Genomic DNA, 15,759 nt, shown 5'->3' on the forward strand with positions numbered 1-15,759 from the left:
TATATATATATATATATATATATATATCAGAGGAAGAACACAGATTTTATCTGAAAAACTCAAAATGGAAAAAAAAAAAACATGGACAAAAGAGTAGAATTTACTATGTCAATTAAGAAATTATAAGTAGAGAGCTCCGGGTGACAAAAAACCAAACTAAGAGAAAGTGAGTTTTTTTGTACAAGAAAAATAAGGTATTTATGGACTTCAAGATGCCTTTTCAATAAATTAATTAAGAGGGAGCCAATAAAGCAAGAGACACGTATTGTAATTTAAAGGCTATTATTAAATCAAACAAATGGTGGAATCATTCAATTTGTATGCTCAGAGCTTCCTTCTAAAGTTATAATTTTTGCGGTTACAATTTTCTATAAGACAGTGTGTCTCACAAAACTCGGGTTATAGATTTAACAATCTCTACATTGACAAGAATTCTCAAAATAAAAAAATATATATACATTTAATTTTCAACAAAAAACATTTTACACATCTTCCACAAAACTCTAATGATAAAAAATGAATATCAAGTCTCAGCAATGCTCAAGCTATACTATTGAGGATGCCCAAATTATCATATCCACATGGTTATCACGAGTGATGATCTTACTCACAATAATATCACCAAAAGCGATAATTTTATGAATAAAGTGATAACAAATATCAACATGTTTTGCTTTCCCATGAATCGTCTTATCTTTGTTGAGACAAATATCATTCTGACTATCACACATTACTGTGATAATTTTCAATCTTCACTTAAATCTTCAAATAGACATTTCAACAAAATACTTTCTTTGGAAGTTTTAGTAATTCATATATACACGGCTTCAATTGTAAATATTGTCATTAATGACCTCTCAACTAATCGAACAACCACCAATAGTATACATATATCATGTAAATGATCTCATGTTAGGTTCTGAACCAAATTTGAATCAACATAAACAATGATTCTATGTGTATCCCTCCCGACCTATGAACAAACATCCTTTAGTCCACGTAGAGACCTGAGGATCCATTGAATTGCTTTTCACAATTTTTGCATGGATTAATCATGTATTTAATAGTAAACTGACTGCAGATGATAAGTCTAGATGAGAACATATCATAAACATACATGAGACATCACATCACATTGAAATATGAAACTCAAGACATATACTCAATCTCATCATCTGATTGTGAACACAAAGCTGATGAGAGTTTGAAATGTGCAGCTAATTGAGTACTCATAGGTGACATTCTACATATTAAGCATATACAGAACTTTCTCAATGTACTCTTTCTCTAAAAAATAACTTATAATATTTCTCTCTCTCTAAATCTCCATGCAAAATATTGTTTTCACAGCTCCTAAATTTTCCTATCTCAAATTCATTACTAAGTTGAACTTTTAAGTTCTTAATGTCTTTTTTTAATCTTGGCAGCCATAAACTTATCATTAACATATAAGAGCAAATAGATAAAATATTCTTTATTATTATTCTTTAAGTAAACACAATTATCCTAGGTTCTTCTTTTAAACTAATGGGAAATCTTAAACGAGTCAGAATATTGATACAACTGCCTAAGAAACTTTTTTAAATCATAAATATATTCTTCAACAAACAAATATAATCTTCTTTTTCCATAACCACAAAGCTTTTAGACTGCTGCATATATATGTCCTAATCAAGCTCTTCATATAAAAATGTAGTCTTTATATCTAACTACTTAAAAGTGCAAGGTTACGCTTAAGCCACAATACCCAATAAAATTCGAATTGAACTATATTTAACCTCTAGAGTGTACATTTGTAAAGTCTATACTTGAAATTTGACTGAATTTTTTTACAATAACTCTAGTGTTATATTTAGCATCTTCAAGCCTTGGTGTTTCTTTTTTCTGAAACACCCATTTGCATAGAACAACTTTTTTGCTTTAAGACAACTTTACCAAATCTCAAGTCCTAATTTTGTGTAGGGATTCAATCTTCTATTGCATTGCGATCATTAACTTACCTAAGTCAACTGAATTAACAACTTCTCTATAGCTATAAGGTTCATCACCAAACTCAATACATTTGATTATATTTAAAGCACAAGCAACTAAATCGATCTCATCATACATATGAGAAAGCTTTACTTATCCTCTTGTTCTATCTGTAGCAATAAAATATTATGATGATTATTGACGTGGTGATGGGAAAACAACATCACCATGACTATCTGAATTTGACTTAGAAATCATGGCCAATAATGTATCTGTCTAAATCTGAAGCTCTATTTGTCTACTAGACACCGCCTTCTAATCGACATTAGATTATGTAGCATGTGTTGTATGTAACAAGAATGACTCATCAAACATATCTCTACTAATGATCATTTTCTTGGTTTCCGGGTATCATAACTTATAGCCTTTAACCCTAATTTTATAACCAAGAAATACACACTTTATGGATCTAATATCTAATTTGACACTATTAGTATAAGCATATTCAGGGCAATAAAAAAAATTTAAATTAAAATAATCTATAGATTTACCTAACCAAATCTTTTGTGCAGTCTTCCTGCAATAGTAATAGAAGAAGAGTGATTCACCAAATAAAAAGTTATAGAAACAACTTTAGCCCAAAATGACTTAAAATAGCCCAACATTAGAGAGTATGCAAGGAACATTCTCCTTTAGGTCGTATTCATCACTATATCACACCATTTTATCGCGAAGTGTGCCAAACTAAGAAGCCTCTCAAAATTCTTTCTAATGTGTAGAAGAAATTAAATTCTCTTGAATAAACTATAACCATTTATTAGTGTGAAGGCATTTAATTCGTTTTCTAATATGCTTCTCAATTATAATCTTCCACTCCTAAAAAGTAGTAAAAAATATCACTCTTCTACTTCAAGAAGAAAACTCAAATCATTCTCAAAAAATTATCAATGAACGTCAACATATATTTGACAATATCCACAAACGATACTGTGGATGGTCGCCAAAGGTCCGAATATACAGTCTAGTATTTCCATGGTCATGTGAATGTCAATATTAAACTTAACTCTCTTCTATTTTTCAAATACATGGTGCTCACAGAACTAAATAATACATTTGAGCATTTAGAAGTCCTCTTCAACTTAGTTCAATTATCTCATTCTCACTCATATAATTAAGATGCACGTGCCAAAATCTATTTACTTCATCATCTGAAATGGAAAATTAATAAATTTAGCATCACCTACCGCTCTAGAGCATAGCAAAATATATAGTCCTGCAGTCTTTTTCTATCATTTCATTTCATCGTAACAAGAGGTTTTCTTTTGTCTTGCCATCATAATAAGAGCTATAGTACTTATATACTTCAGCATCAAGTGTACTAAAGAAAATTAAATTCCTTTTTAGATCTAGGACACACCTCACATTTCTTATTGTTCTAATGACTCCATAAAATATTTTAATTATCATAAGCACTAATTATCTTACAAGAAACATTATTGCCCCTTTACACCACCACTTCATATCTTGAAAATCAATCAATAATGGGACATGCATTATGCAGGTAAAATCAAGAACCCAACCATCACAAGGTTTGTCATCAAAGACAACTAGAAATTCATTATTAATAATAAGTTATTCAACAACACTAGTTTCACCAGAATGATCTATTTGTTTACTTTTATGATTACAAGTTATTATCTTACTTTTATTTTGCAGATTTTAACATTAATTTTGATATGCCCTTTTTTTTGTAATAATTGTAGATCTTATTATTATTTATGGATTTTGATCTACTCTTTGTATCGGTAGCGCAACTACTCTCTTGAGTTCTACCTCAAACAATAAGCCATCCAGTTTGAGCAACATGTTCATTCACATGTTAGTTCATCTTTTCTTTAAAAATAAAGCACCACACACTTTAGCTAAAATGTACCTTGCCCATACAAGATGATACCTCAAAACATTGGACATAATGAAGACAGAGAACAAAACATAATTACGCCTAACATTCTTCGACACACTTACCTTCCATAGCTTTTAAATCATAGACGATATACTTAAAATTAGTTAAGGGATATAAGAGATGCACCTTTTGTCATCCCGCGGGAGTGCAAATGTTACTTCAAATATAACTTGTTGATGAGAGCCATAATAGAGCAACCGTCTTCTCCTTCAAAATATCCTATAAATCTAATTTGATAGATGAATATGAATTTGAGGTAAAACCTTTTGATCTATGCATTGTTTTTTTCTCAAACATCCATGATTAAGTACATTTTTTCAAAACCAAATAATGCATCATCAAGATCCATCTGCACTGAGATAACTTGCATCTTAATCTACCAAATAAAAAATCTGGTGTTCCGATTTAAAACAAGAATGTTATATTTCACTGTTATTGTAAATGTCAATCAGGAAGGACGGAAATTAGACCGTTAAATTAGAAGTTTTCTATAATTAGAAGCTTCCTTATTTTTAATATCTTTATTCTGATTTATTTCCATTTTAGCTGAATATTTAGATTAGGAATATGTATTATTAAGTTATCTAAAATAGATTATGCACTTTATTTTGTACTTCAAATAGATTGTAAGATTGATATTTAATGGAATGAAAGCAAAGGAAAAAGACAATCGAGCCTATTAAGTATTCAGCCTATTTTTCTCAAAACTTTGACATAGTATCAGAGCCAAATTATTATCATAACCACCGATAGTCATCGGCCTTTTTGCGGGACGGGGAGGAACTATTTTTATGCCTTGATTATCGCTCGTCTGCTCGTCGTCTTATTATTTCGTCAGATCACCTTCGCTAGCCATCGCTGCTTCTGTGGCATCTTCAACTACTTCGGCTTCGGCTTCGTCCGCTTCAACTTCGGCTTCTTTGTCGCACTCAAGGATTGAAGGCTTCGACACTCCTTCCTAGACTGACGACTTCGGCAATCTCAGCTTCAGCACTCTCGACTTCGGCACTCTCAGACTTCGACACTCTCACGCTTCGACACTCTTAGACTTCGGCATTCTCAGCTTCGACACTTTCGGCTTCGGCACTCATGGCTTGAGGATTTTTGGTCGGACAGTGTTATCAATTTCTTGTTGGCAAATTGATGCTCCCTGATCAGTCAACATCAAAGTGAGGGGGATGTCAATCAGGAAGGACGGAAATCAGGCAGCTAAATTAGGAGTTTTCTATAATTAGAAGATTCCTTATTTCCAATATCTTTATTCTAATTTATTTCCCTTTTAGCTGAATATTTAGATTAAGAATATGTATTATTAAGTTACCTAAAATAGATTATGAACTTTATTTTGTACCTAAAATAGATTGTAAGATTGTTATGTAATGGAATGAAAGCAAAGGGAAAAGGCAATTGAGTCTATTAAGTATTCAGCCTATTTTTCTCAAAACTTTGACGGTAAATATTAAAAATTTGGCTTTGATATCACTTATTATAAAATCAATGTTATAACAATGAAATAAACAAGAGAAATAACACAAATTTTATGTAGAAACCCCAAAATAAGAAAAATCTCGAGTAGATAACGAGAATTAATTGTCAAACAAGAAATTACATGTAAAAGACTTCGACAATCATAAAACCAACCCAAGGAAAAATGAGTTATATTTATTAAGAAATGGGAGTTACTTATAGATTTTTGTAATTCCTTTTAAATAAATTAATTGAGAGGGAGCTAATAAAGCAAGAGCACACAAATTATAATCTAAAAGTTATTAGAAGTATAATCAAACAATAGGGGTCTTCAATTTGTTTGCTCATAGTTTCATTTTAAGACTTAATCCATATGCTCATAGTTTTCTTATGAGACAAGGGAGACCCATCAAATTTGAGTCACAAATTTAAAATATTTTTTAAATTTTAAAATAATAATATTGTTTTATATAATATGAATTATTTAGCTGTTATAAATGTAAAATGTAAAATTGAAGTATTAGATATGCAAATATGTAAGAATTGGGTGTGTTTAGGATTTTTGGGGTGTTATGTTATGGTAGCCACCAATCCCCACTTACAATTCTCCTTTGATATGGTAAATTCTCTCTCATCTTTGCTCATGATTTTTTCAATTTTGAATTTTCCACATAAATATATTATTCTCTTCGCTTTATCTCTTACCTAGCATCGCATCAATTTCGTAGCAGGAAAATAATCACATAGGGCTCATTTATAAAAATATGTTAGTGATTATGTAATTTTTACGCTTAAAAAATGTGAACAATGAATGCCACTTTGTAAGGATTTTAAGGATGTTTATATGTTGCAAAATCCGAAGTGTTTCTAATTACCCAAATCAAATAATGAATTAAATAAATTCATCATTTCTTTAAAGCATTTTCCTAACTTAAAACAACAAAATGAGCCCTTAGCAGTCAGTATAAACAGGAATTTGTTCTATAGGAAAATCTATGCGTACTGAAGCTATCAGATGCAGAGTTTACTGCATAGATAAATGGTTACATCAATGAAGAAAGTAAGAGCAGTAGAAATATGATGAGAAGCCAAAAAAAAAGGAAAATTATTTATTATTATAATCTGCTCTTACAAAAAGGTTTAAAATGAATATGAAATGATAAAAAAAAAAATCAGACACTGCTCTAGCACTTCATTTTTATGAAACTAGAGAACCATGAACCAGACTAATGAAATAATAGAAATAACAAGCAACTAGAGAAAATTGAAAGCCTAATTTATGGAGGGAGGAAGGATATTTAGGGATAGATTTGAAGGGATTTGTTTGAACCGACATTAGTAATCAACAGATGTGGCGCTTATGAAAAGGTTGAGACTTGTAGAAGAAGGCAGATTGATATTGTGTTACAGTTTAGGATGATTTACGAACATAACACTCCATTCCTATGTATTTACTTATCAGACACCTAAACTTTAATTTTTACATATATGTATCACCTTACATTAGTTATCAACTTTTTAACTTCCTATTTTTGTTTGGCAAGTTGTGCTGGATATATATATATATAAGCTCTATTGTCAAATGCAAATACAGCATGTCGTACAAATAAATTTATTTTGAAGTTATCGAGCAAATAACACTAGAAAAAAATATCATGCAACAAAATAGTGCATATGGCTAAAACACTCAATTCTTGACAAATAAAGGAATAATTGTTTCTTAGTGAATCTTCATAGCATAATCATTAATCCAAGGAAACTCCACAGCATGAACTAGGGTGCTTAATGAGTATATGGAAAAAAAATAAAATAAAATAAAATAATCAATCATAAGATTAAGATGAAAGAACCCATCTTGAATGGCCTACCTGCGAAGACCGCAAGGTTAGATTATGCTAACAGATCATAAGATGCAGCAGCCTCTTCCTTCCCTGTTGAGATTCATTAAAATTTTAAATAAGAAGGATAAAAAGGCAATAAAACAACGGAGAGAACGAGGAAAACACTTCAACCCAAAGAGCCCAGGTCATCATCAGTGGTTAACAATGTTAAAAAAAAGAGGGCATTTAGATACATAACGCTCAACTCACTCATTTACATATCTAACACCTAAACTTTACCTTTTACATTTAGACGGTTTTTGACGGCAACAAGGATTTACGTTAAATAAGATTTACTAAATCTGATAGGAATCACACAACGACCAATTATTTACTTTACTGAGGCTTAGGATCAATTAGAAACTAAACCACACTGTGGAATAACGGGATCGCACCAATTCGATAAAAAACTAGAACAAGAATTTGAACAGAAGCATAATCAAAGCAACTAGACAAGCACATAAAAATTTAAGTGGAAAAGCCCGAGAATGGGAAAAAAATCACGGAGCCACACCACCAGAAATTTTTATTATGACATTTAGAAGGGTTTTCAAAGAAATCACATAAGTTTTCTCTCCACACACAAAGAAAACTTACAGGACTCGCTCCACAATCTTTTATTTCCCATCAGACGAAAAAATCATGTCGAATCACCGAAATTCATCTCTTTGACACTCCTCACCATCACCGGGATGCTTGTCGAAGAATACCGAAGAAAGATACACCAAGCCCTACCTTACACCACTCGAAATCGAGTTTAAAAACCAATTCCCAACACCAACAACTCCTGGCACATAGACATTGAACTTCGTGCCATGCACTAAGCTCTCGGGAAACAGGCGCCTAAGCGCTTATATGGGTGCATATGCGTACAAAGCCGGCGCATAGGGACCGACTTCTCTGTTCGAGCAGCACCCAAGTAAGTGTCTTAAGCGCTCACAACCTGGCGCATAGGAGCCAGGGGCTCCGTCCCACTACTCACCAAATTAGTCTCCACTCATAACAATCTCCCACTTGGAGACATACTGTAGCACCAGTCAGTTGACCTCATTTTTGGTGAGGTCACTTCCTCTTCTTAGAGCATAGGGTCTAGCCTTTAGGGTTTCCTACCGACTCTCTTAGAGAACTAGCCTAGGGCCCTTACACCGATTAGAAATTCAAGTCACTTCTTGACTCCTCACAGTTTCATGTGACTGGTTCTAAAATTCTCAACGCTTAGTTGAGTCGATTAAAACCAGCGCGACGAAACTCAAGTCAAGTACCCTTAGGATCTGAAACCCTAGGAAAGCCCATTGCGATCTCCGCGCGCTTACAGGATGCACGAATACCACAATGCACACAGCGACGCACACAATTAACGAGATTCATGTCACTTGCACCCATAGGAGGCTCTACGATCAATCACAAGCGATAATTTTAAAGGAATTCAAATTTGAGGTGTTTTTGACCCGGCTGTCAATGAGGTCATCACGTCTTTCACTTATTCCGCTCCACCCCTCACCGACCTTCCTGCTTCTACTCTGGTCCATTCAGAAATACCTCGCGGTGTTGTGATTCTTCAGTGATGGCATATCTTCACAATCCAACTAATGGGAAAGCAACGATGAGAACACATCATACAAGGATCACAAAAACTCCCATCTTTTCTCGCTCACGATCGGCCTCTCTATTCGAGCAACACCAACACAAGCGATACAGTCGTGACTAGAGCCAAAAGGAAATGAAACGATGGGATCGCTGCGTACAAAGGCCTTTGAAGCTCTTACTCTTCCCATATGATTCCAGAGAACTCCTTTCTCCTTTTCATCTATGCCTTGCACTCGATCACAAGTTGAAATTCCCATCCCTCGATTTCAACTGTAGTTGCCGAACACTCCATTTTTGCTTGCTTACCATGCTACCATCCTTAAAAAAGAATCCACTATGTTGTTGAATCAACCCTACCTTCTATACTATCTCAAGCCCAACCCAAATAAACCTGTATTGCACTGGCCCGAAATCATTGTGTACGAACAACCATAGTTTCTAAGAAAGAGAGAGGTAGAGAGAGAAAGGAGAGAAGAGAGAAGTAGGGGGAGAAAAAGAATTTTGTGGTGATTTGTCAACTCATCAATCTTGTTTCACCGTCATCTCACAACAAAGGTATAGACATAGGAAAATTGTGATAACAATATTTTCATCTAAAAAAATCTAAGAACTGCTCGTATCTTATAGACCGGTAGATTAGAAGATTTTCTCCTAACACAGTGTCTCACGACATGGACTAGTATGTCTTATAGATACTTGGGAATGTTAGGCAACCCGATGCAATCTCCTAAAAGGGAGGACGCGAGTGTAATAACTGAATAAATAAATAAAGAAATAAAATTAATAATAATGTTATTATTATTAAGAGTTTCAATAAGTGCAGTCGTTTTAGGTGAGAATGAAAACCTCGCTAATCTCGTTTCGTCTTTATGAGTTGAAGAATAGATCCTTTCGTTCCTAACAGACCAAGAAGGTGAGAGAGGGAGGCTGAGAGGAAGAAAGAAACGACGGCAAAGGAGAATGAAAAGCAAGAGGAAGGGAAGGCGAGCAAGCGACTTCTCGTTTTAGGTGGAGAGCCGGCCCTAGTGAAGTCTTAGCTTGTGGGTTTGAATAAAGAAGAAAGAGACAACGTTTTAAAGGAGAAGAAAGAAGAAAGGGACACTGCAGAGAAGAAGAACAAGAAGACGGGATCATTTCCAACCCTATCTTGTAGGTTCGAGGAGAGGAGAAGTAGACAGTCTCGCAATCAAGCCAGCTGAATGTGAGGAAGAGAGGTGTCGAGCGATTCCTATGAGAAGGGAGAAGATAAAGGAGGAGGTGAGGCTTCAGGCAAAGCAATAAGAGAGGGAGCGGCTCTGTGTTGAAGCCGAAGGAGGGTTGCAGGTTTGAGTAGCCCAAGGAAGAAGAATAGAGAAGCAAGCTGTGTGCATGTGAAGAAGAAAACTAACTTGTGTAGTAGTTGAACCGAAGGTGAACTGAAAGCTCTAGAATGTTAATGCTTAAATTTAAGTCTTGAATTTATCATGTTTAATTAAATGCATAAAATATTAAGTTATGATTTAATATAAAAAATTTTATAGGAAGAACGTTTCAAATTGAGGAAAGAAGAAGAAGGTACGCATTAGCAGAGTCAATGTTTATTTAATATTTTATTTTATCAATAAAATTATAAATTATTAGGTATTAAAATAGGTTTTATTGCTAATTAAGGTTAGTAAGCAAGAAGGATTTTGGATTGAAATCACATAGAATTTGTCACATCAATCAGGCAAGAATTTTTGCATTTAAGCTATGGTAATGCTTAAATTCAACTGAAGTCATAAGTATTAAATATTATTCTAATAAATCAATCTCAGGAATCCAATTAATATTGCACAAGTTAAAGGATCATTTTATAAAGTGAAAGCAAGTGGGTATTCTTACTTTTGATCTGTAATAGCAAATTTGTTTCTTCTTAATCAGTTACATTGATAGTTACTACAACTTATAAATTCAATTGTCAAGATTTATTCAAATTTATATGCTCTTCTTTTTTTTGATCATATTATTATGATGGTTTTACATTTGAAGGATAATATAAAATATATTGAATCGAATGAAATAGACGTATAGATGATATAAACCACATAAACTGAATGTATGTGAATGTTTGATTATGATAGAGTTCGCCACTTTATGATATTAACAGAGGGACACTAAGATACTCATGCACATAAATAAAAAATAACATGTATATTGAAGTATCTTAAATAGTACAATTTTATATGAAGGTCCTGTAACAATTGTACATATATAAAATGATATATGCATATTATTGATATTGTAAACATATTCAATGTTATGAAATATCGTGATCAATCACATTTATAAATTATTAAATACTTTTATGCAGATTTATTAAAAGGTTAATCGGTTAATTGACATGCATATTCTTTCATTTTCGTTACGTTACTGCAGTTTAGATAGGTGTACTCACTCATATTTTTTCTCACTATCATTTTAAATTAAGATTATAGGTTTAATCACTTTGTTAAAAGAAGTACAATAGAAAAAAAATGTTTATAGAAGACACAAATAATATGATTTGAGGTAAATTTATAATTATTTTAATTTAATGTCTTTTCTATCGTGGTCCTTTCATTTGTTAATGTTATTTATAGAAAATGAACGCTGAAAATTAACTTTTCATCATCCAACCATTTGTGTTCGTCTTGGTTAATTTCAAGCCCTAAGATAGGTTGTGATAGCCAAGAGGCTGTCGAAGTTTCTAGTGATGTTGGACTTGCAAATGACTTAAAATATGGACTAACTGAGTATATAATATGACAAATAAAAAAGTGGCCTTTCAATAAAATTTTAAACTAATCATTGGACTTAAAAAACTTAAATGTGGCATAAATAATAATCTATATGAAAATTTTAATAACTCATGAGAAAGCAAGATTTTATCACACGAAGATTAAAATAGTAAATGAATAATACTTATTGATTAGATGATGAATTTTAAAAAAATCATATTCTCACCAAATTTGCAATTCCAATTTGCAAGCGGACAGAACATGGCCCTTTTAAAGCTCAAAATTATATAATTTATGAGAATATTTCAAGCTCTGAATGATTTCAAAATTTATATAAACTTCATCGTTTTCTTCTAATTCAAATGCAATGTTTTGAAATATGTGAAAGTGTTTCAAGATTGTGTGAGTAATAGTCCGTACTCTCATGAAATATGTGTGCCTTAGTACATTCATATAAATAAGAATCCTATTCATGATTTCAAAATCTCTTTATGTAAATTTCATAACAAAATTATTGTTTAAAGATTGTACAACCCTTCAAAATCTATAAAATTCTTTAAGATATCCAAATGTATGAAATTATACACTCGCATGAGCTCCAATTAAAATACTAAATATTTTAACGAATTACTAAGGATTGTTGCACAAGAGAAGGCTAAAATTACATTCAAATAGTTCATATTTTAAAAGCAATCAATTTGATCATCTTGCCTATAGGGTAAGGTTGTAAGCCTCACTCAACTAGTTTGATCCTCCTTTCTAGAATTAGAGTGACGAGTCTAGTAATTTCAATAAATGTCTAAATCACAAATATAAGGTTGTTTTTTCTTATACTGTAGGGTTGTAAGTTACACTCAACTAGCCTGAACCTTCTTTCAAGGACTAGAATTAACGATTCTAGTAAGTTCTAATAAATATTCAAATCATACATATAAGAATTTATAAACCCAAATCATATACCATAATCCTTCCTCCTCATCAGGACTGGAGTTGACAAGAATAATATTCTAAAAATATCAAAATTAATGAATTTAAAATAAAATTCAAGCAATCCAATCCGCGATGATGGACGCGTTCATTGAAAATCTCAATTGAATGGGTTAATCTTTTTAAAATCAAGATTTTTAAAGTAATCAGTCAAAATATTCTGAGTTAAAAATGATAGCATAAAAGACTGAAGCAAATTTCATCCTCCATCCGCAATAGTTTGTCACGAGTGACAATCTTTCGATCAAATTCAACTCACAAAGTGTAAATGTCATATCAAATGTATCAACATATTTACAATCGAAACAGTTGCATAATACTAAAGGCATGGCCTCATTTTTCTAACCGCGTGATTTTGCGTCAAATGACACCAAAAAATAGCGGTTACGACCAAAGCCCTCTAACCAGATAGTTGCCGACAAATGACACAATTATATTGTCAATCAGGAAGGACGGAAATCAGACAGCTAAATTAGGAGTTTTCTATAATTAAGAGCTTCTTTATTTAAATTATTGTCAATACTTTTATTCTGATTTATTTCCCTTTTAGCTGAATATTTAGATTAAAAATATATATTATTAAGTTACCAAAAATAGATTATACAGAATATTTTGTACCTAAAATAGATTGTAAGATTATTATTTAATGGAATGAAAGCAAAGGGAAAAGACATCGAGCTTATTCAGAATTCAATCTGTTTTTCTCAAAACTTTGACATGATATCAGAGCCAAAATTTTGCACTAGCCACCAGTAGTTGTTGGAGACCGACAAGACTTCCTTCCCGCAGGTCTTCTTGCGGGAAGGGAGAAATTATTTCATTACCTTGATTCCCCACCTGACATGGTATCGGAGACGATCAATCTCTTCAACAATAATGCAGACTCATCTTCTTGAATGGTTTAGTCTCCGCATTAACGATCCCTCCAACCCACAAATCCCCCTCTATTGTCGAGCTCGAGTTTAGAATTGTTGGTAAGCATGAGGTTTTGGAGTAGATCGACAAAGGGGTATGTGGCTTTGCTCTTCTCGTGAAGAACAAGGTGGAAAAGAAGAATTATTTCTTGAAGAAGACCAAACTTGCTCGACAAACAGATAGATGTCGCAGGTCTGCTCGCTAAGAGATGGAACTTATTCTAAAGTGCAAAATCCATTCATTGTGGAGTATAAAGATTATTGGGTTGAAAAGGGTTGTCATGTTTGTATTATTATCCGTCTGATTCAGATCTTCTTCGTTATGCATCGCTGCTTCTGCGGTATCTTTGACAGTCAACGGCTTCGACATCTCGGCTTCAACACTTTTGGCGTGAAGATCAGGGAACAAATCGTCTTCGTCGTCACAGGAAGAATTAATAGCATTTGGATCATATAACAGAACGCAGATCCTACTTGTGGGCTATGATCGGTAGCATTTGGATTAGGAACTAGATTATTTATGGGCTATGATCGATAGCATTTGGATCGGGACGCGGATCCTACTTGTAGGCTATGATCGATAGCATATGGATTGTATAACTAGATCCTATTTGTGGGCTATGATCTGTAGCATTTGGATTAGCACGTGGATCCTACTTGTAGACTATGATCGATAGCATCTGGATTGTGTAACTGGATCCTATTTGTGGGCTATAATCGATAGAATTTAGATCGTGTAACTAGAAGTGGATCTTTCTTATGGCTATGATTCGAATTTCTGGACGACAATGATAAAGAATTTCTTGCTTTTCTTTGCTCAAATCATGTTATAGTTCAGGAGTTGTCTCTAAGGCTGCGACATTCTCAGCTTTGGCACTCACGACTTGAGAATTTTATCCCGGCAGTGTTATCAGTTTCTTGTTGGCAAATTGACGCTTCCTGATCAGTCAACATCAATTTGAGGGAGGATGTCAATCAGAAAGAACAGAAATCAGACAGCTAAATCAAGAATTTTTTATAATTATGAGCTTTCTTATTTAAATTATTTTTAATATTTTTATTCTGATTTATTTCTCTTTAAGCTGAATATTTAGATTAGAAATATGTATTGTTTAGTTATCTAAAATAGATTATACTGAATATTTTGTACCTAAAATAGATTGTAAGATTATTATTGTACCTAAAATAGATTGTAAGATTATTATTTAATGGAATGAAAGCAAAGGGAAAAAGCGTCGAGCCTATTCAGAATTCAGCCTATTTTTCTCAAAACTTTGACATATATAACAGTTACACCCGCAACCATTATTTTCCCAATAACTCCTTTGAGTTGTATTGTGAATTATAAAGGTACAATTAATTGGCACAAAACCTTATGCTAGCTAATGTCAACTTGAATGCATCCTCTTGGACAAACTTTCACCCCAAATATTTAAGGTCTCTTTGGACGACACAACTCATAGTTGTTGACAAAGATAGTTCAATCAACATGAGGGACCACAAGAACAAGGGATAACAGAACTAGGGGATCTTAATCGTGTTTGTTATCATTTCCCCCACATCTGTTTTAAGCTCCAAGGAATAGATTTTACAATTTAGAATGCATGTCAGTTGCTACAATATACAGATTATTTAGTGTTAAATGACTAGTCTTACCGAAAGTGTTCTCCTGTTATCAAGATGGGTAATTAACTATATTTGCGTGCGCCTATAAACAACTTTGACCCTAAATCATAAAGTCCTAGCAAAGTGACGGCGAAATCTCTAGATCTTATCACTATTTCATTTGCCTTATGAAAATTTGATCTTTAAAGCTCTCTCAACACACACCAACAAAAAAAAAAGGAGTGTGTTGGTGTCGCAATTTTCGAAGCCTATAGTACCATGTATGTAACAATTGAGTTATAGGTGTTACATATGTAAATACATAAGATTGAGTGGCATATATGTAAATATTCCACAAAAACAAACAATTTGTGAATAAAAAAAAAACAGTTTATTGAAAGAAAGAAACAAGTATGCATCTTCAATGACATAGCAAATGAACATACTTGTCTGGTACTTCGTAGTATCTCACAGCCTCCTGAAACTTCTTCCAAAAAGGGCCCGTCTCCTGCAAATTAACATTCTCTGGTCCACCCATAAATGCTTGAACGACAAATTCTTGGCTTCTTTCCCTGATTACAAATATGGCGCAAAGATGAGCAGAGAAGATCAACAAAGTACATAATCCATAAAAAATAGAAATGATG

At 33.0% G+C, this 15,759-nt stretch overlaps 1 protein-coding gene across 6 annotated transcripts in view; it reads right to left on the reverse strand.

Moving 5' to 3' along the window:
* Positions 1-816: 816 nt before the first annotated feature.
* The window catches only part of LOC110028733, a 62,635-nt gene continuing 47,692 nt past the window's right edge, over positions 817-15,759 (reverse strand). For 5 of the 6 annotated variants that reach the window (XM_020730704.1, XM_020730705.1, XM_020730703.1 and 2 more), the window contains 2 exons: positions 15,559-15,684; positions 7,084-7,332 (listed from right to left, as the gene is read on the reverse strand). In XM_020730704.1, the coding sequence (XP_020586363.1) occupies positions 7,305-7,332; positions 15,559-15,684 (154 nt within the window). In that variant the 3' untranslated portion in view covers positions 7,084-7,304. Of the gene's footprint in view, positions 1,008-7,083; positions 7,333-15,558; positions 15,685-15,759 lie in introns of those variants that run through there. The other variant, XM_020730706.1, reaches the window with a different exon arrangement.

Source organism: Phalaenopsis equestris, unplaced genomic scaffold (genome assembly GCF_001263595.1).
Source record: "Phalaenopsis equestris unplaced genomic scaffold, ASM126359v1 Scaffold000522, whole genome shotgun sequence".
In the NCBI taxonomy this organism is placed as follows: domain Eukaryota; kingdom Viridiplantae; phylum Streptophyta; class Magnoliopsida; order Asparagales; family Orchidaceae; genus Phalaenopsis; species Phalaenopsis equestris.